At 34.4% G+C, this 23,138-nt stretch overlaps 1 protein-coding gene across 3 annotated transcripts in view; it reads left to right on the top strand.

Moving 5' to 3' along the window:
• LOC105213886 (serine-rich adhesin for platelets) overlaps positions 1-22,849 on the top strand; it is a 45,777-nt gene extending 22,928 nt beyond the window's left edge. For 2 of the 3 annotated variants that reach the window (XM_054226203.1, XM_011186985.3), the window contains 5 exons: positions 2,855-3,056; positions 3,358-3,469; positions 3,773-4,361; positions 20,187-20,783; positions 20,866-22,849. In XM_054226203.1, the coding sequence (XP_054082178.1) occupies positions 2,855-3,056; positions 3,358-3,469; positions 3,773-4,361; positions 20,187-20,783; positions 20,866-22,226 (2,861 nt within the window). In that variant the 3' untranslated portion in view covers positions 22,227-22,849. The remainder of the gene's footprint in view (positions 1-2,854; positions 3,057-3,357; positions 3,470-3,772; positions 4,362-20,186; positions 20,784-20,865) is intronic. The other variant, XM_011186986.3, reaches the window with a different exon arrangement.
• Positions 22,850-23,138: the final 289 nt, after the last annotated feature.

The following is a 23,138-nucleotide window of genomic DNA, read 5'->3' as shown; positions in this document are numbered from 1 at the left end:
TTTTTTAACATAGTTTTGAGATAAACACATTTAAAGTTTGACACTAGTGTGTTGGAGTTCCTGAGCGCTGTGAGAATATTTTTAAGATTTTACTCTTAACGAAAATGCAAAAAATTGATTTGATCGGATCATCCTCGTATTTGAATAGCTGTATCGACAGATAATATTTCCCAACAAAAGTACGACATTTTTCGGAGACCGGGACTGTTCTAATTACCTAACGGACACTACTCTCAGAACCTATCCCAGCGAAATTAAATAAAATTTTCAATTCCATTTTGTACAGTTTATTTATTATGTCTAAAATTAAATCGAGTTCAATTTCTGAAGGCAGCTAATATACTGGTTTTCGAATAGAATTTTAATGGGAACTCATGCAAATTCGAAATAAGGTGCTACATGCAATAACTGGGCATATAAATCAAAAGCGGCGATATTTTCACGTAGCTGACTAAGCCTTTCTTGATTAAATATATATGTATGTACATATGTATTTATAAAGAGCACACGCTGTATAGGCAAAATAGTTTAAAATATCACATTAATATACATGTGTACACAATATACTCATTTGACTTAAACGTAAGATGACTGTTGTTCTGGAAAAACGCAACAAATATATCCACAAATGCAACAATTTTTTCATTGTTTTTGCGGTTAGTGGTTTAAGTTATTTTATTTGTTTTGATTATTATTTATTTTTGTGCAATAAAAGCAGCTGTTACAAGTGTTAAACAAGACGCTTGCAGCTAACAAATAAAAATAATAACATGAGAAAGTGTGAAAAATATTTTTCCATTTAAGTGTTACGGATAAGCATTACTATATAAAATTATAAAGCTAAGTGCAGTAGAGGGACGTAAACAATTTTTTAAAATTATATAGCACTGGAAAATGATCTACTTTCTTAAGAATGATAAAGACATAATTAAAACTGTCAAACTTTCATTAGTATAGAAGAAGCCCTTCTCTCGAATGAACTAGTTTATGAACTAGCAAATTCTAAACAAAAGTAACTGGCCGAAACTAACATTATCTGTCTTTATATAATTTTTATACTCTCTCAACATGTTGCACAAAGTAATACTTTTGTTCACATAACGGTTGTTTGTGTCACACAGAAATGAAAGAGTTAGATATGATGTTATATATATATATATATAAAAGATCAGCATGACGAGTGGAGTTGAAATCCTGATGTCTGTCCGTGCAATCGATAACTTGGGTAAAAATTGAAACTTAATGAAACTGGGTACACATATTCCTTAGCACTATGAGGAGGTTGGTATTGAAAATGAGCCAAATCGGACCATTGCCACGCCCACAAAATGGCGAAAACCGAAAACATATAAAGTGTCATAACTAAGTCATAAACAAAGTTATAAAAGTTAAATTTCGTACAAATGATCGCACTAGGAAGGTCGTGCCCCCTCCTCTCTAAATAGGTTTTTTGTACGTATCTTGTGAACTACTTAAGCTATATCAACCAAAATCTCTACAGTCGTTTCTTTTAGGTACCACTAAAAATGGTTTAATTCAGCAAAGAAAAACACCAGAAAACTTAAATTTCATCATTAAGAAGGTACAGAAGTGCTGCATTCAAATTGGTATACAAAATTTTAAATGGGCGTAGCTTCGCCCACTTATGGGTCAAAAACCATATATCCGAAACAACTTGACCAATTTCAGTGAAATTCGGTTTGTAATATTTTCCTTGCATCCCAATGACATTTTGTGAAAATAGGCCAAACGGTTCACAACCGCGCCTACTTCCTACATACCAGAACTTTGAAGACGATCTGATTAGTTTACTTTACAATATATAAAGTAAGCACTTGTGAAGATATCGAAACAGAACTTTGTATAAATACTGCATTTATAGTGTGGCACCACCCCCTTTCTAAAAATCGCTGAAATCGGATCATAAATTTTCAAGGCCCCATATATCGAACTTGAGGACCTCGGTGCTTCAAACCTAATAATAGGATTTCTAACTTTCCATGGACTTTATACCATAAATATGAACCACCATATATAGACAAGTCATTCCATTTTCACTCACGTCGATTCTTTTAGATTCTTTGAAATGTCATATATCATCGTGGGTCATCCATTGATGATGTTTGCAAAAAAAATGTTTGTGCATAATTTTGGGTTTTTTTATATGTCATCTCTGGTCCTACGGATTTCTCCGATTTTTTTCGCTATCCGTTCCTCGATTTTGTTAGTTAAATGTGTTGGTCATCAAGGTTGTCCAAATTTTGTGTAAAATTGTTTTTCTTACACTTTTGAGGTTATATACAAGAGGTCATTGCATTTTTTATTTAATTTGAAATTCCTTAGACTGCAAAGGGTTTACTATGGAATTTTACACATATACATACATACAATCTTACATTCATTTGTTTATAGGGCTTTCACGTTGCGGTATCTGCTTTAACTTGAGTTCAACACACTTTATTTGTGGCTTAGCCGCGTTTAATTGATGTTTATGGGGTTTGCTTTCGACACCATCTCCACTTAATTGTGGCAATGCGACGGCAGAAACAATTACGCACCAAACGATTACAAACGACTACGGCGTGCGGCTGGTTGGTAAGATTAGGTGTTAGCGTTGGTGTGACGACGTTGTATTTCAAATTAACTCATTTACTCCATTTTACGGTATTTAATGTACGCACTCGGTCTGTTTTCTAATTAAGTTTTTAAGGCATTCTTTCTTGCATTAAAAAAGCATTGCTACAAATTGTTGCTAGTTTCTTCTTCTTCTACTTCTTCCAACATAAAAAAACACACACACAATTATGAAAAACAAAACGTTTAATCGATGTTCTTTTTTTTATTTACTTTATAGTTTCCGCCATTGTTGAGTATGATTACGAGGCAAAGGAACCCGATGAGCTGGACTTAGTCAAAGGGGCGCTCATACACAACATTAAACAAATGCCGGGCGGCTGGTGGGAAGGCACACTGCATTCCACTGGCAAAACGGGCATGTTTCCGGATAATTTTGTGCGGATTGTTGATAACAGCGACGAAAATAAAATCACAATGAGGTTGGTATTCGTCGAAGCGTTGCGTTTAAGCGATAAGAGAGCTTAAAACATATTTGTAAATTCATAATTTTTTGAGAAAATATTGATAAAATCGGTATTATATGCATTGTTTTAGAATAATGTAACTTTACAAATTCTAAATTCCTAAACAAGTAGTATACACACACTTAACACTCGCTACAAAAGCACTAGTCACACCACAACTCGCTTATCACTTAACTCTTTGTAGCATGTGTGTAGTTTATTTTTGTTGTTTTTTAAATATTTCATTTCTTATTCTTCATTCTTATTATCTTTGCAGGGATAAGTCCGCAACAGCCAACCGCCGCTGCAAAGTCATATTCAGCTACACACAAGTCAATGACGACGAACTGTCGCTGGCCGTGGGTGATGTCATTGAATTCCTTGGGGAGGTTGGTATACATATACATACATACTTAACGCATACATATGTATTTGTAAGCAGTCAGCTAGTCGGCAACTATGTAGCAGCGCCAATAACTATTTACCCAAACATTTACGTCACTTTGACAGTTACGATTGGTGCAAAGTGAAAAAAATGTAGATAGGCGCAGAAGAGCATAGCTATTGTTGCTCAAGCTGGCATATTGTACACAAACACACTAACATTAATGCATGTGTATGCTGCTCATTCATAGAATTTTCACATTTTCCACATGATTTTCATATACTTTTCTTTATTTTCCAACATTTAGGTCGAGGAAGGCTGGTGGCGTGGACGTTTAAAAACCAAAGTCGGCGTATTTCCATCGAATTTCGTAACCGTTATTGAGCCATCACCTATTTTTGCCAGTAAGCGACCAGCAGCCGGTCCTGCTGCTGCTGCTGCCACATCCGTAGCAAAATCAGCATTGACCACAGCCACAACAGCAACGGTGGAGAAGTCGCATGTCGGCGCCAGTAGTTCCATAACGTCGAGCACAACAAGCACTGCGACCGTCGCCAGTTCTTCAACAACGAAGAAAATGAATCGCATTAGTTTTCACAGTTCCAAAGAGGATCTATTGAATAGCAGTAGTGTTAGCAGTAATTCGGGCACAAGCAACAATGCAACCGCCGCCGCCGTCGTTGATGAGATTGCACCATCGTTGCCACCGAAACCGCAACGGGAATACTGTCGCGTTGAGTATCCGTATACGCCGCAAAATGACGATGAGCTGGAGTTGAAAGTTGGCGAAATCATCACCATCATCAGCATGGAATTGCCGGATAAAGGCTGGTGGAAGGGTGAACTGCATGGCAAAGTTGGTGTATTTCCTGATAATTTCGTTAAACTGCTAGAAGGTATGTACATATGTATGTGTGCGCTGTGTGCAGTGTATGCTTGTATGCACCATTCTTTAAACTCTCTGTGTGTGTTTATGACGCATTTCATTGTCTAGTGCATATTTTTGATATAATTGTGAGGTGCTGTAAATAATAAAATTTAAGCAGGAGAAGCTACAGTGATGTGGCAAATGTATTTGTGCAGTGATGGAATAGGTGTATACAACAGTTGTAAGAGAGACTAAAATTAGTTATATTTTTGGATTTTATTTTTTTGGAAAATAATATATTTTTGAGATATTAATGTGACCTTAACAACAATTAACTGTTTTATTATGTGATCATAATAAAAAAACTGTGGAAAAAAAATGAAAAATATGGAGCTCTTGATTCTTTGAACATTTTATGATAAATTGAAATCAACAAAAGTTTTTTTGATGAAAAGTTATATAGTAAAATTTGTGAGGTTATGAATACATCGTAAAATACAGTAGTCTGTATTCCAATAGCTTCACTGTTAGATTACAAAATATTAACCCGTTGTCGTAAGAATAAGTGATCCAATGTAATGATCCACTAGGCCTTATACATAAAATGTCATTGTAAATATTGTAATATCTCGTAAAAACATACATAACTACACGCATACATATTTACATCATATCCAACCCATTGTATATATGGTATTACAACAAAAACGTAAAGATTCACAACTAAAACAAGAAATACTACAAATTGATTTTTACACATTTTTCAACAATTTCATATGCTAATACTGTTGACAATTTGAAATGTAAATGCACATTCTTCAATCATTAGGCAATCGTCAGACGGAATTCTGCTTTTTCGAAAACACTTAAATCTGTATGTTTGTATGCACGTATTTATGTTGCCATATATGGACTAAAATATGTCTACACCGTCGTGAAAATATCAACACTTCATTTTAACACACAGTCATTTACATACACCCATACTCACGAAGCACTACAAATTGCATTTAAAGCGCGCCGTCACCGCACAGTGGGCCGTATAACCATAATATCTTTAGCTTTTAATTTGAAATTTCAACTCGATTTTTAATATGCAATATAAAATTTTTGTAGTTAAATGGTGACAGATCAACAGCGTTGAGTTTTTTTTGATAATATTCGTTCAAAAATATTAAGTTTTTGAATTTATGAATTTAAAGTGTATCATACACTAGTAGAAATTTTTTTGAGGTTAAGTTTTTTTGAGGTCTTAGTGATGCCAGAAAGCTCCTAAAAATGACTCAAAATATCTTAACATTTTGAAGTTTTGAATTTTTTTCTATAAAGAAAAATATTATTTTAATAAAATTTTTTTAAGTACAATAAGTTCTTTTTTTTTTTGAAATTTTTGAAATTTTTTTCCATAAAGAAAAATATTTCTTTAATAAAAATTTTTTAAGTACAATAATTTCTCGACCTAAATAACGGAAATTATGATTTTTTTTAATTATTTTTTTTTTTAAATTTTCCAATATTTTCAGTGCCTTTTGAAAGCACTAACTTTAAATATGATTAAAAAATTATAGGCTTACGACTAAGTTGTAATAGATCTAAATTTTTATTTAATTTAATTTCTTTGAGATTTTCATAAAAAAATTAAATATATTTCCAAACATATTTATTCCTGTTTTATCTTCAATCGAATCACTGTGCGACAGTCGAGTGAGCTTCGTTTTCATAACAGTCATCAGCGAAGAGAATCGTATGCAAACAAACTGTTTGGAGAATTTACTTAAACGTTCTTTGTTTTTGTGCAAGCTAAAAAAGCACCAGTATATTTGTTTTTTTTTTCAACTTTTTAAGATGCATAAATGTGCTGCCACACTCTATGTTTGTTTAGTCAATCGGCCAGAACTCATGGATGAATTTCATCATTCATAATTCATAAGCTTCACTTTGATAAATATTTTGTAAGCGATCATCCTCTCACACAACGAATATAAGTACTTATCTTCTATTCATACATTCAACTACTAGAATTAAAATACTAATAAACATCACACAAATATTCCTTTTCTTATACTCTCATTTTACCAATGACTTAATACACGACACACAAACATGCACACACACACACCCGATAACAACAACTGTATGTATGTACTTATCTACTTGTTGTTGGCGATATATTCTACGATGAACGCATTTGGATGCGACAACCGGATAGCCGCCGATGCAATGCAGGAAAGATCATCCATTGAAATTTTAGGCTCGCGCATGGCCAACTTTATCAATACGTACATTTGTATGTAAACGAGTTTTTCCACTCTGTGCGCGTATATTGTTTCTATGGCTATACAGTAATAGATTTGTTATTGTTATCTTTGTTTGATTTAAATTTTTTTGGATTTCTTAGTTGATCTTTTTTTTTTGTTTGGTTATTTTATTATAACTTTATAACAACATATACAGTGAGTCGCTATAGTGCCGTGCTTATAAACATACAAATATCGTTTGCTAGAGAGTTTATCACCAGTTAATCACTGTAGTTAGCTGGTTGTTTTTGTTGTCTTTATTTATTAAGTTAGATTTAGAATAGTGGACAAATGTAGCACCTCAAAGTTGCGTGATGTATTTGTAGATACTTCGAGTTCCTCGAACATATTATTATTGCCTTGAATAAGGTTTATTATTCCGTAGTTACATTAGTTACCACATAGTCTGTTAATTTGCTACTGCTATGCTTAAAGTTTGCTTTGCTGAATTTGATAAGATTAAATAAATACATAAATTTATTTGGTTTTTTATATAGATTACCTTTTCTCAAAAATCTGTGCCGCCTCTCCCTTGAAGTTATTTAAGTACTATTATTAAAAAGTTCTAGGCCACGGTTTAAGACGGGTTCAACATGTGAGATTAATCTTCGTAACATTATAATCTTTGCGAGAAACAATCGTAAATTACATTCATATAAAATGTAATAAGTTTATATATGAAATCCCTCAATTAAACAGATGCTGATTTGAAAAATATATTGCTAATTACATATCTCTAACTTACCTGGTATATAATACACATTTTTTCTCGAACTTTGACCTTACGACCCATTTTGGTACACATGTTTCCTATTTCTGCTCGGTATTTTTAAAGACATTCAGAGAAGACTCTAATTTCAAGCTTAAAAGTGAGAATAAAATGAGAGGCATAAACAAAGATCAATCTAATGGTCCTAAGGACGCAAATGGGGAAGCTTCAGACCTGTCAAAATACCGCCCTCCGAACAGCCACAGGTTGCCTCTTGATGTCTCGCGTCGAGCACCTTCACAATGAGGTCCGTATGCTACCTGTCAAGGAGCATAACGTAATGATTACACAACAGTTTCTGTTGGGATGCTTTCGCAGAAATCAACCCTGCAGTTACTTACTGGAAGCATCCCATCAAGAGTATCTTCCTGAAATACGTCGACGACCTAAAAGACTATACCGACAGGACTTCGGGTGCGACTAACTATAGACAAGCACTGAACGCCATTCACAGAGGAGCTATTAACACCTTCATTGACTCCCACCCCGTGAATGGCGTACTTGGAGAAACAACACCCCCCGCTGCAGACACAGAGCTCGAGTTGCCTCGCGAAACTAGAGTGACCCTTGCGCAACTTCGTTCTGGATACTGTAGCAGACTAAACTCCTACTTATCCAGACTAGGCCCTGACATATTCAACATATGTCCTGCATGCAAAGAGTCCCCGCATGACACTAACCACCTCTTTGCATGCCGCCCTTAACCTTACTCATCTAACTCCCTTTCCCTTTGGTCCAACTCTATCGAAACAGCTCGTTTCCTGGTCCTCCCGTTAGATGACTTCGATGACAATTAGGCTAGACTTGTCGTTTCAGGCAGGCTTGAGTAACCTCTACAACAACAATCAATATAATGAGCAACTTGGATAATATTTTAAATATGTTTGAAATCTATTATTGCTGTTGTTGTTGTTGGTGTTTTCAGGAGATTTGGATACTAATTGTTTGAGAATTTCCCACATCGAATGTGTTACTCTGCAGTCCAATACTGTTTTCGAAGTCGGGTCAGAGAGCATAAGTGAACGCGACTACTATTACTTTCTGAGATTCGTGTAGGATGTTAAAAAATCTACTAGCGCCACCCTGGGCGCTCCTACTTTATATACTATGTGTGTTTACTATAATTTAGTGAATTTATATCGAACAATGCAGTCCTCGTTTGACATTTAAATGTTGCAGCTCAGCAAGATGTTGCTGTCTGCAGATACGTGAATTGACTCGCCTCTTTGCCGTAAACCACATTTTGTCTTAACCAAAGAGCTAGACGGCTTACCAGCAGGCCACACCACAGTCACAGCCACAGCCAGTCAGCTAGCCGTACAATTGGTGGAGCTGCGCGCCTAAATTATCGCCAACATTATTGCCGCTTTGTTTACTTATTTTGTAGCTTTGTCATTATTTTTTGTTTCTTTGTTGTTGTATTAGAGTTATTGCATTTACTTTTGTCGTTGCCAATTGCGGCGTGTGTTTGTTTTTGCATTTTTGCATTGTTATTGTTATTGTTATTGTCTCGGTACCGGTTCTGTTGTGGTCTCCAGCTCTCAGCCGCTGTGTTGCCGTTCAGTTAATATTTTTATTAAAATTGTATGATTATTCGTAGTTTTTAAATGTGTATGTGTTTATTTGTACTGTATATTAATTACATAGCGTTTATTTTGAAGCTTACAATTTTTGCCGTTATCGTTGCAGTCGCCGTTGTTGCAAACATGAAACCAGTTAATAATAAAAATTGATTTTTTCCTTGTCACAGTTAAAATGGTTTGTTGCTATTACTGTTTCTCTGTTATTGTCCCAATGGTGTATTTACAGTTACGTTCGTCGACTGGTTGCTATATGTCAGATACCTTAACAAAAATTGATTTTTAACCCTGTTTATTGTTTTTGCTTTGCTCATTATTTTATTTTTTTTTTCTACTTTTTTTCATAAATGAAATGAAACAAAACCGAAAGTTTTTCTTCGCTAATTATGGCTGATTATTAAAAATTAGTTCATTAGGTTTCTGCATTTAATTATTAATGGGTTTTGCGTATTCCTTTAATTGCAAATCATAAACAAGTTTTGTTCGAATTAAGAAAATATTAGATAATTGATAATTCTAAATGCATTTTTTAAAATTCAAATTCGAATTTTATACAATGTATAAGATAATAATATTTATATAATATTAAATAATTTATTTAATTTATTAATTATTTTAATTTGGTAGTTTAACTATTTATTGTATTCGACATCAATTAAGTACTCGCCTTAATTGGCTACTGAAAAATTATCTAGTTTTGCTTTCCAGTATCTTTAATGATATATCGATTAGCAGCTATTTCGAAACCAATATTTCTATTCAGCTCGTTAGTGATCTAAACATATAAATAACCCTACAAAAATAAATGATGTGAAATCCAATATGAACCTCCCTTCGATATGAAACGTCTAGAGGGTTTTTCTGTATCTATTTCCCTTGACTAATTCCATTTATTTTTTAAAAAATATATAGTTTTGGTGCAAACTCCAATCCGTTTATACTCACTCTTTGATCATGAAATGGTGCTTCTTGGATCTTGGATGAAATTCGATTGGATTTTGCTAATTAACGCGATTTACGGTTGAAATTATATCGAAGTAAGGTGTAAGGTTTCCACATGTCGAATAAGATATCCTTAACCTTCAATACTATTTATGGTCGCAGGAAGACTATGACTCTTACCTAAAGCGATACCTAAAAGACGGAGTGAACTTTCGTGGAATTTATTCAGCTTTGATTAACATTAAAATAGTAGCTTAAAACCCTCAAGTTTCACACAAAGCGATGTGTTCTTTTTGCTCGTTGTTCTAATAGGCAAAAGCTTGGTAAACTGACAAGTGAACCAATTGGGAGTTTATAGTATCATAACAACGCTCCGATTCGGTTCAAACTTCATTGACAATCATTGTTTTGCAAGCCTCCTCCTAGTACTTTCTAGTAATTTTATATTAGGTCTACAAGTTTACTTCCGCCGTTTTTTTGTAAATTTAAGGCTTTATTTTGTATAAAAACGATTACAAATGTCGATGAGCCTCAGCCGCACTTTTCTTGGAATTAAAAAAGAAAAGCAAAATTTCCCGCGAATATCGAAAATTCGGCTCAAAAAGTGACATTTTCAGTAGAGTATAAGTTTGGGATGCAAACAGATCTCTACAAATATTTTGTTGGGTTAATGTTGACACAAATGTCCAAGATCGATCGAGAAAAAAAATCGATTTATTCGACCAGTGCTTGACCCTAGAGACATCTATTGGAAAACGGCGGAAGCAAAGTTGTAGACCTTATATTTTTAAAAAATTTTTTTTGTAGGTTGGTTCAATCAGGTTGTAAATGTAGTTACCCCGAGCCTCCTAAATTGGGTGAGATTTGGGTATTTTAATTTTGAATTTGCTAATAGTCCAGAATAGGCAAAGTTGTAACCTTAGAATTCCCGATGCATCCTTGTTAGTTCCGAATCCATGTCAATTGTGCCGTATTCTTATTTTATTTCACTGCAGACCACTTTTATTAAATTAAATTTGCGTAAGTATAACCAAATTGAATCGGTCGGGACCTCTCACTCTCCTGAATACAAACTAAATAGTATAGTTTTAGGTAAAATTGCATAAACCAAAATAATGAAGCTTCATTCATATTATTATTCTAGGCAATCGGTACTAATTAAGCTTGTGAATTCTACCATATTGCAAATTTAAATTAATATGTTAATTTGTAAAATATGGCATCACAGTTGTATTCGCCCTAATATTCCTCAACACACTCCAAACCGTTATTCATGTAGTCATAAAGCTATTAACACACATTTATAAAATTAAGGCATTATAAAACAACTGTTTTTGCTTACAATATTTTATTATTGGCAATTTAAAAAACATACTACAGTTAACGTAAAAACAAAAGAATTCTGCAAATGAAATCGCCAAATATACTAAATACTTGTGTGTTTATGTGTCTAAATTTCAAAAATGTCTTTCATATGTAAAAATTTAAGAACAATTGCCTTAACAAGCTTACGTATGCTTGGCAGATACAAATATACATCTACTACGTATGTTTGTGTGTAAGCGTCAGAAAATAATTAAGTCAGCGTAAACAGCGCCGCTAACAAAGTTGACGTCGACGCCAGCGCTTACCGCCTGATCTATTACCATGAGCCACTGTAACAGGTTTTAAACAAAAATATATAAATTTTTTTGAATTCTCTTTCACACACGTTTTCTTGTTTACTTTTTGTGTCTGCATTATACGCAGCATTTTCTTTGGCCCACACCCTCATTTGCTGCGTTGTTACTTACGCTTTTGTTTTGTGCACAAAATTCTTAACTTAAAACTGAACTGTGAGTAAGCGGAATAAGACTTGAGAAATTCAATAAAAGTAATGAAGAATAGGAAGAAAAAAAAACGCTCAAATCGCCGCAATGAAAACGCTCAATAATAGCGCTGCCCTCGAATTTCTTACATCATCGGCTGACAAGCTCACTGGCTGGCTAGCTGACAGCTAAATGCTGCTCGCTAATGGATAACTTACTCGCGCCACTGCCATGACGTCTACTAGCACTGCGAGGGCTTAACGCTGCTGACAGCTATTGTTGACTCTAGCTTAACGCTGCCGCGCGTCGTTACAAGCGAGCGTTTTTTGATTTATTCACGCTCTTTACTATGGCAATTGAGTGTAACACTTTTGGTTTTCTTTCGATTGTTTATCACATGCTTTGCTTTGTTTGTCTATTTGTTAGTATTTTCGCCGCCGCCGCCGCGTTTGTGCGCTGGTTTTGTTGGTCAGTTAGTTGTATTTGCATTTGGCAGCGCGTTCATTTGGTCGCTCGATTTGTTTGGCTTGGTTTTTCGATTTTTTTTAGCCACCGATTTGTGTGCAGCGATAATTTCTTGTAGTTAATGTCAGCGGTTTCACACCAATAAACAATCAACAACATACAAATTCGGTCAAATCAGTGAGTGTGAGTGCATCCGGTGTCCGTAGAGCTTGGAGTCCGTGCCGTAGCGCCGCGGTCGCAAATATTTGTGGTACGCCGAAGTTTTATTGTGTTACACATTCAGTGTTCATTTCAATTGTGTTATTTTGCATTATTTTTGGTCTACTACGCGTAAATTGAAGGCCGCTGAGTACTTTACTGACTACTTTGTATTAAAAGTGCTCCAAAAGTGTACTGAAAACGCTTGCAAAGCGCTTTTTACTTAACATCAGCAATTAGTTTATTCGTTCAGCTGAAACACCTGCTGTGCCGAAAATGTAAAACGGTAAAAGTTTGAGTGTCTACATACAAATATATGTATGCTCCAGTGGAGGGTACAATATGCCTACTACGAGTATGTATTGAAAGTGCGGTCAGGTGGCTCCCTTTCCACCAAACATGTTCCAACGAAGAACATCGTGTGTTATTGTTTCGGGTAGTTGCATTAATTGTAGCAAAGTGTGATATAAAATATTTGGTTTTTATGCGGAAGACCAACTCATTCGTGCAGTGTCCATAAAAATTTGGCGCCCCAACAAATTGTTGTTATTACTACAATTACATACATGACATATTTGGTTTGATGAATGCGTGCGAGTGCTTGTTATGCGGACATTCAGTCGGTCTTGTAGCATGAACTACAGTGGTGGGCATAGAAATGTGATGAAGGATGAAATGGGCCTTATCATTGAATCCGCTTCGAAAATAAAATTTACGATCACATTGAACTCACTGACCGACTCGTAAAAAAAACATTCCGCGGCCAAGAGATGTCGCTAATTACGAAATCTTTGAATCCGCAAAATCGAAAATTTTGGTCGAAATATATCGGTTCGTGAGTGAGTTGCGGAAAATTAAAACAAATTTAAAAGAAATGAACTATATCGAAGATTTTATGTAAACAATTAGTGATGACGGACTAAATACTATTTTAAATGGGTATTTTAGAGACGAGAACAGACTAAGGTTTAAGGTGTTTAGAAGTTGCTATAAAGAAGAAGAGAAGTTGATATAAAGTTGCCCTCCCGAAATAGCGAGAGAATTTTCTCAAAGAGCCTTAGGCGAATTAAATACTTTTTGCGAAGAAATTTTACAATAATTAAACGGTATAGGCTCTCCTATCCAGGAAAAACTGGATGAAGGAAAATGTGTAAAGGCATCACGTGTATATATTATGTGTTATTTATAGTATGAAACTGATTTTGAAGTAAAAAAAATAACGGAAACGTACAACGTATATTTAAAATTAACGAGTGGGCTCTTCATTTAAGTAAATTTAAGTTCACTTGATGAGGACGTCAGTTTTAATTTTTTTAATGAAGCAAAAAGCACAGACAACTTAATTTATCAAATTTGTCGATAAATGTCGATAAATCAGTTTTACGTTCTCACTTTTTGGTAAAGGAGTTTATCGATGGAATCAATGATTGCATGAACATTTTTAATTGAAAATCTTTTTCGTATCGAAACCGAATTCGCTGCGGATTCAATGATTAGGCCCAATTGTTTTCATTCATTCTAGCAGAACCTTAGAAAGTCTAAATGCTTTTTTCTTCTTTAATACCGAAAGCTTCTTCAGTTCTCTTATAGCATATTGAGTTTGAGAAAATTTCATTTTCAATGGCGTCAGTGTAGATCCTAAGGAATAATGTCCATATACTGATATCATTTTAGGATAAAAATAATACAATCTTCGTCCAAAGTCCGAAAATCTCAATACTCATTTCAAACAAAATAATAATATTTAAATTCTATTCAATTTCATATCATAGATAAATCACTCCTTTATGCTCCTAAATTCTGAAATGATTTAAAAATATTTAAACTAAAGAACTCTTTAGTATGATTTTACGGAGCAACTAAGCGAGTTTTGGACCGTTTTTCAAAAAGTTAAATGTGATTTGCCGCACCGAATAAGGTCAAGGTGCCAATATTCGGCGGATACGCTTTTTGTATATTTTTTGTTCATTTGAAAATGACCAAAATGTGCGAAAAATATTGAATCATTTCAAAAAAAGTAACTCCTAAAACTGTACACGTGTGTACGTGTAATAATAAATGTATATCTAATGTGAATATTAATTTGATGCCCACCACTGTGTACAGTACAGCTGAAGCCAGTTTGTCGCCAAAGTCTTTTGTTTCGATTTGATTGCACCGGACTTGCGTGTGCTATCGGTACATGAGAGGTGCGAGTAGGCACTTGGTGTGTCCAGTTATATGCATATGTGAATATATTTATTCAAATGTGCGCACGATCAAGTGTGAGGTGTGTCGCGCTTACCTAATACACGACGACGTGATTTCATCTAATTTTGCAACAGCAGTTGATTGGCGAGTTTTTTCCACACTCTTTTTATTTTAATAAAATTCTGAGATAATATATTTTTTTTTTTAATTTTGTCTGCATAAACATTTTGAGTGACTTTTTGGTAGAAGTTATTTTAATGTTAAATTCAGGCACTTTTAGTAGATTTTATGGAATATTTTTTCATATAATTTAAAATAATTTTTTTATTTTTATTATTCTTATAATTCTTTTTTTGTTTAATTTTTTAATTATTTCTTTATTACTTTTGTTTAATAATGTTAAGTTTTTATAATTTTATATTTTCTAATATTTTTTTATTTTTTAATTTTTTTTATGTTTATAAATTCTGAACCAAAGCTTTTTTTGTTAGTATAAATTTAAAATTTTGAGTGACTTCTTTAGTATAAGTTCTTTTCAAGTTAAATTTATGCACTTTAAACAGATTTTGTGGTATAATTTTTTTTAATACTTTTAAATATATTTGTTTTTAATATTTGCTTATTTTTTATTTTTATTTTAAAATTTTATTTCATTTTTATTATTTGTTGTTATTATAATTTTTTTTTAATATTTATTATTTTTATTTATTTTTTAATTATGTTTTTTTATGTTTTTAATAATGCTATTTTATTACTTTTTAATTTTTTATTTTATTTTTTTTTTAATTTCTTTATTTTATTTTTTTTTAATTTTTTTTTATTTTTTTTTTTATGAATAAAATAAATGAATTTTTTTCCTCTGTATATATTATTTTTGTATTTGATTTCAACAACTCGTTCGCCCGCTAGTTTTCAGTTGCTAGCCCGCTAACCTGCTGGCTTGTTGCGTTCGAAAGCCTCTAACGGTTAGTCGGCCAGCTAGTTGCGGTTGTGCGCTCAGCGCGTTTGTGTAGTTAATTACTGACAAATATTATTCAGTCCAAAACACCCACAAACTGCCTAATTAATTGTTGCATTATACATATATATACATATATTACGCCATAAATCTCACGAGTATTTGCATAATAATAGAAAAGCGTTCGCGTTGCTTGTCTCAGTGAAAGTATGTTAAGTGTTTTCCTCATGCTTTAAATTGAAACATATTTAAATTGAGGAAGTGTGTTGTGCACTTGTTAAATATCATTTAGCTGTGTGAATTTGTAATTTTTCTACAACAAAGCAGTTGTTGTGGCAACAGCGTTAATGACAGTGGCAGCGCCAGGCGGCCTTTGAGTGATTCGAAATCACCTTTTGTGGCTTTGTCTTGTCTGCAACACATAATATGCCGCGTTTAGCGTTCGTTTATTGTCGCATAGTCAACAAGGCGTAGCGCATTTTTTTTTTGTTGCCTCAACGTCTCATTTCCACATTTCTTTATAAGCACCTTGGTGTGAAGAATTGAATTTTCGCTTCTTACCGTTTTGGTTTTTGGTTTCAATTTCGATTTCCATTTCGAATTTAATTCGTGCTACGTGTTTTGAATTGCCGTGTGACTCAGCCACCATTTTTGTGTAAAGTTTTTATTATTTTTTATTTCTTTTTTTGTGATTTTATTTTTATTGTCTTCTTCTTCTTTGTGCTTTTGTGTTTGAGTGACCTTTAAAAGAAGCGCTTTTGTCTGGAAAGTGTTGAGTGTTCATTTTCTCTCATCCATTTTTTGTTGTTGCATTTTTTTTCTGCTGACCAACCTGTTGTTATGTTTACTTTACTGCGCTTTGTTGTTGTTGTTATTGTTATTCAAATTGTGTTGCTTTTCATTAAAAGTAGTATTTGTTTTTATAATTTGTTGAAGTCGCTTCTTCTTTCGTCTTGAAGCGCTGCGTATGAGTATGCGTCTGCGCCTCATACCGCCAACGCTCAATTAATATTTTATTTCGCAGTTGAATATGATTTATTTTTCAATTTGCTGCCTTTTTCTTGTTATTATATTACAAAAAAAAGTGGCAATAATAAAAAAATTATAATAAAATGTCGTCATTTCGCCGCTTGACTTGAGTGCGCTTTAGAAAAAATATGTTTTTGTTGTATCTTTTCTAATATTTGTATATAATTATAGAGTTAGATTTTTTGTGTTTGTTGGTATTTATTATATTTGTGTTGAAACTGGTTTTTACATCAATTTTATTAATACTTGAAATTGAAGTACAATAGAAAAGTTGTTATGTAGCAGTGGTATTTGGTATTCTTGTTAAACGTTTACACTCATAATCCTTCAATAAAAATTGTATAAATCAATAAATAAAAAAGTAATAATTTCAGTAGAGTTAATATAAGAGGAGTCTGTTGTTTTAATACAGTTGTAAGTTGTTAAACCTAAACATACCAAGGTTATGACAGTATTGGAGAAAATATTTGAATAGAATAATGTCAATTCTACACATTAATGAATGCTCACTTCTGTTAACAAAAAAAATTCAATTTATTCAAATTCCATAATTATTTTAATTTAATTTATAAAGGTAAATGAACTAGTTTTTAATATTTCGCGGCATACATAACCATTGTTCTTCCTAAAATCGGACCTATAAAGTTAGCTTAGAAGTTTTGTGCTATATTTCTCATGCCAAACCTGAAACGGAAATCCATGCTCAAGCCATACGTAGACGTTATGTTTGATTTCGAACCCCAGCGAAATAATGCAGAAACTTTTAGAAAATGTCTTTTTGAAAGTACCGCTATATAAGTATATATTATACTCGGCGGCAAAAACGAAATTTTTTCTGGCCAAACTTACTCTTTCCGGGGGATTGTATCCGGAGAAAAACACGTTTATACTCCCATGTTCTAGGTTAGGCTCTGAAATCGAAAAATTTGCCGACGAATTAACTTGTAGTCATTAAATCGTGTTCACCTACTGTTTGAAAAAAATATACCTAGAAAAGTTAGACTATTTATGACACATAATGTTAGATATCAAGAATATGGAAATATTTTGTACGATGCTGTATTACAATTTAATATGAGATACGAGGGCTGCTATATATATTTCTGGCCTAATAATGAAAATAGGAATATTTATCAAAGAAAATGGTTTTATTGTTTTTCAAAATATTCTCCATCAAGATTTATACACTTTTGCATGCGCTCAAACCAATTTACGAAGCACTTTTTTTGAGCCTTTTTTTGAGCGATTGTCAAATTGTGCGGGATCCAACGAGAACAAACACAAACCTTTTTTACGGCCAGGTGTTCATGCAATATCGAATGTATGCTGGTGGGAGAAATGCATAGGCATGCCTCTTTCTGAAGGTATGTATGTTACATGACGGTCTTGCATTATCAGTTCACGTACGGCATCGATGTTTTATGGCACAACGGCTGTTTTTGGCGACCTTCACGGAATTCGTCTTTGAGCGAGCGTCAGCCACGATTGAATTCGTTGTACCAGTTTTTCACAGTGCTATAGGATGGTGCTTCATAGCCATACAAAGATTTTAGTTCATCGATGCACTCTTGTCGCGATAATCCACGTCGAAAGTTGTGAAAAATGATCGCAAGAAAATGTTCACGAGTTAAGTCCATTTTTTGGCCGATATGAATTTTTTAATTCCCTGTAAATAAAACAATTCACGATTAAATGACAAAACGTTCTGAGTGATGTTATGCTAAAAAATGTCAAACTTTCCAATAGAAATTCCGAGGCCAGAAATATATATAGCAGCCCTCGTAATCATTTAAATGTTTGATATGGCGTGTTTAGGACCTTTATAGTGTGCTTTGTATAATAGATCTGCTGTGGAGGATCTTCAAGTTTCTTTTATAAAATGACTGAGCCAAACCTGAATCGGAAATCCAACCCCAAACCATACGTGGACGTTCTGTTTGCTGTTGAAGCTCTACTGGGGCTCGAAATAATTCAGAAACTTTCAGAAAATGTCTTTTTGAAAGTACCGTTATCATAGGTGTCAATTACACTATGCGGCAAAAACTACTTTTTTTTCTTGGTAAATTTGAAATTTTAAATAAATTTGGTCTAAAACTTACTTTTTCCGGGGGATTGTATCTGAAGTAAAACACGTTTATACTCCCATTTTCTAAGTTAGGCTCTAAAATCGAAAAATTTAATATTTTTTAAAGTTAGACATTAAGAATATGGAAATATTTTGTACGATGCTGTACTACAATTTAATATGAAATAACAAAGAATTTAGCTTTTTCTGTGAAATCGGTATCGAAAATTACTATTACTCTGAAATTAACACATTATCAAATATTTAAATTATTTTTTATGAGAATATGTATACGTAAATTCTTAAAAGTAAAAACTAATTTATTGTACTAATAACAGTAAGAATTGCAAGAAACACACAATAAAAAAAATTCCAATGCATTTTTACTATTGAAAAATTAAAAACAAAAAAAAAAAATATATTTATTTCATATACAGAAATCGTGAAAACTATAATTAATAGTTAATGTAGATATCGACAATTATGATTTTAGATAATTAAATGAATAGAAGTAGCCAAAAAGAAATAGTAAATTGTTGCTTCCATTTGATTTTTATCACTAGACAATTCTTAAAATAATATAAATATATATATTTTTACCATAATATGAGTTTTGTTTATTTAATGATATCCAAATCAATAATAGTAATTTTATTTCTGCTTAAATATATTTCAATCGTTAGTTAAAATCTTATAACTAACTAATATAATTTTATTTCTTAATATATTCAGCCAATCTGCTTATTTTTTCTAAATATATGGCAAAAAATAATTATATATTAAATACTTGATTTTTTATCCGAACAGAAAATTTAAAATAATTAAAATTAAAGATATCACATTTCTAATAATACTAAAATAACATAAAGTAATATTATCTAATAATAAATTTAAGTTTAAAATTATGACTCAAAAAACTTTATACTATTTTATGCAGTATTTCGCATATTTTATTATTCGCATTTATTTATCTTGTGTACTTCATCGATCACTCAGTAAATCTCCCTGCTGTATTGTAGTTCTAACGTTAGCAAATTTCATATGATAAACATACATACATACATACACTCGCTGTATGAGTATGTTCTCATCAAGCATTTATTCTTTGATTTTATCGTGCTGTGACACACATATACGCATACATATATATTTTTTTGATTGTGAACTGTTAATTTAGCGCAAAAAATATAAACAAAAGCAAAAACAAATAAATGAGTTTATTAATAGTCAATTTTGTTTGAAATGCCTTAGCTCGTTGCTGATTCATTTTACTGTATGTATGTATATTAATGATTTTTTTCACAAATATACTCGTCCAAATATTAGTGCTTTGCCGGCGACATTCGTTTGAGTGCGTTGCGGTTTGTTGTTTGTTGCCGTTTCTACTTGCTGCTGCATACATACATATATACGCATAAATATGTTTTGTCTTAATTTAGCTAAAAGCCTTTTACACTAGCCTTCTTCGTTAATTACCAAACGAATTATATTTTATTTAACAGTAAATTTTAATGTTACATTTTTATTTCTCTCGCTTTCGCCCCCATTTTAGTCACCTCACTGAGCGACTCACAGCACCCACAGCGTACTGCCAAAGCAACAAATGCTACAGCCACCGCCAACACAGCACAAGCCGGCGTAAAATCAGCCACCGGTGCGGCAGCCACCGCCACAGCTGCCAGCTCGAAGGCGTTCATCAAGAAGTCGGGCAGCAATTCGTCGACGCACAGTTCAAATCGTAAGGACAGTTTCGGCTCATATGATTCACTCAACGATATACTCTCTGAAACAGGCTTGCAGAGCGGCAATGTTGCCGCACAACGCAAATCGTTGGAGAATAAAAATCTAGATTTGACGGCGAATGCGGCGGACGCCAGCACACGATTGGCACTGAAGAAGCAACAATTACAGCAGCAACACCAACAGCAACACTTACAGGAGACAAAGACCATATTGACGAATAACGGTAGTATTACAACAACGACCACAACAACAAGCAGCAGCATGTCGTCAAGCGCCGCCGCAGTTCAAAATGAATTGCGCAAGAGTTTGGAGAGTCTGGATGAGAAGACGAAGACACCACCGCCCGTGCTGACGAAGAAGCCCACCGTGACCACGAAGAAACCATCGAGCGTTTCGAATGTTGCGAGTAAGTACTATGAATATTCTGCAAGCTTGCATAAAACTGCTAATATTGGAATTTACATTTCTTTCTTTCCTTCATCAATCAGGCAATCTTTTCGGTTTTGGCAAGCAAAAGACGAAAAGCACTGATAGCAAACTCACCACAGCTGCTTCACAAGATTTCGCCGATGGCATGGGCAGCAGCAAAATGTCAACGAGCAGCCAATCGGAAACAGTTGTGTTGCGCCGTGCCGCCACTATAGCGGGTGAAGATTCCGATTTCGATCGGCTGGAACGCGCATCCATATTACCCGACATGCGCGCGGGACGCGTAAAGGCGCCCAAGCGCCGACCACCCTCGGCGGCCATTAATATAATTGGTGAAAGCAATAACAACAACACAATTTACCTCAATGGTAGCAGCAGTGGTGGCGGTGCATCTGGTGGTGAGCTCTCACAAGAGGAAGGCAAATTGCACTCCTCCGATGACAATTCCACCGGTGAAGAGCCCGTGGCAAAACCGAAACCACGCGAATGGGAAAAGAAGAAAGCGCCTTGGATGGAGGAGCTGAAGGCATCGCAAGTGAAAAAGAAGACATCACCCTCAGTGGAACCGCGCACGCAAGCGACCACTAGCGCGGCAGCCGACCGCACATCACGTCTACTGGGCGATGATGTCAAAGTAACGAACAGCAATCACCACTTTGCCAGCTCCACGGCCAACACGGCGAGCGTAAGCAACAGCAGCAGTCACAGTAGCAGCAACAATACAGCCAGTAGCACCACTACCACCACCACAAAAGTACAGTCATCCTCGTCGTCGGTCACGTCGAGCGTTATGCAGCAATCGATGACAGTCGAGAGTAGCCAACAACTACTGAAGAAGGAACTAAACTCAAACACTATTGCTGACATCATGACCAAAAGTATGAGCAATAAATTCACCACTGACTCATCACTAACGGCTGCGACGACAGCGGCACCAAACGCCACAGCGGCCAGCGCCGCCGATGATGTGCGCATACGACCCACCAGCCTTTCGATACGTAATCGCAGTATGTCACCTTCGTTGTTAGAAGGTAGTGGTAGTAGTGGAACGCGCACGGCAGCAATGAAGAGTAACGCTACGCCAGCACCGGCTGTTGTCAATGAGCCCAGCTCCAACGGCACCGCTGGACCAACCGCAGCGAGTGCAACTCAAGCGGCATCAACGGCAGCGTCCAGCCAAAATTCAATCGGTGCTAATAACCATTATCAACAGCGCACCAACAACACCGCGGCGCCAGCAGGCAATGATAACACGCGCATAGGCGAACTGGAGCGACGTGTGGGCAAACTGGAGTCGACTGTGGTGTCACAACAGCGCACCATCGATGAGCTGATGCGCCTACTGCGAGAGGAGACGGATCGGGTGAAGGTTCTGCGAGGCGAACTGGACAAATATGCGCAGTGCGTGACGCAAGTTTAATTGTATAGCCATAGTTATACTGCTTGTATGTATTGTTAGCGTTATGTAGCGTTCAAGCGCTAGTGCTGTTCGTTAGTGTGGATGTGCCCCAGCCCCTTAGCGCCCTGTAAGGCAATGCGTTTGCATAGATAAAGTGAAAGAAAAACATAGTTTTTTTTTGTTCTTATTTACTTGCATATCTTACTGCATTCCAATATATATTTTATAAATAGTTTTTGATTTTCCTTCTTAAATTATGTGACTAATTTAACATTCTTTTCGGGCATTGTAAAAAAAAGTCCCATTCATAGGTTAGCAAGCAAGTTTGTTGTGCGAAAAATATCCATTAATCTATAAGTGTAGCACTTATTTTATTAAGTACATGTAACTATAACCATTTAATATTTTTTTTTTGCTTCGGAACCATTATGTGTTTGGTTTTGCATGTTTTATTCTGCTGCTGTTCGCCTACGATTCGATCGTACTACAGTGGTTGAGCGGTGTATTTTGCTTTATATTAATTGCTTAAATCGATTGCTGAATAACAACAACAAAAAATAAAATAAAATACTTAGTAGACATTATTATAATAGTGTTAAATACATAAACGATATTAATAAACGATAAATGTACCATATCAAAAAGATTTTCAATACATTTTCTAAATATACAATATAAAGTGGAGTGTAATAAAAATAAAATTTTAGCAACAGCTGTACTTAACATAACAAAATGCTTTTTTTTAATATTTAGTAAAGGAAACAACAATTTCAACTCGTGCATTGGCATATATAGTTTAAACAAATAAATAAAAAAAAAAACTAAAAATTTTCTAAAAAGCGCTAAATATTCGTGAAAAGCTATGCTTGCTCTTTTGAGAATGAGTTGTAGTTAAATTTCTAACTATTTAAACACTTTAAAGTTGGTTTTAAA

Source organism: Zeugodacus cucurbitae, chromosome 2 (genome assembly GCF_028554725.1).
Source record: "Zeugodacus cucurbitae isolate PBARC_wt_2022May chromosome 2, idZeuCucr1.2, whole genome shotgun sequence".
In the NCBI taxonomy this organism is placed as follows: Eukaryota; Metazoa; Arthropoda; class Insecta; order Diptera; family Tephritidae; genus Zeugodacus; species Zeugodacus cucurbitae.
The sequence above is the reverse complement of the archived record's forward strand: the minus strand, read 5'-3'. Positions and strand labels throughout refer to the sequence as shown.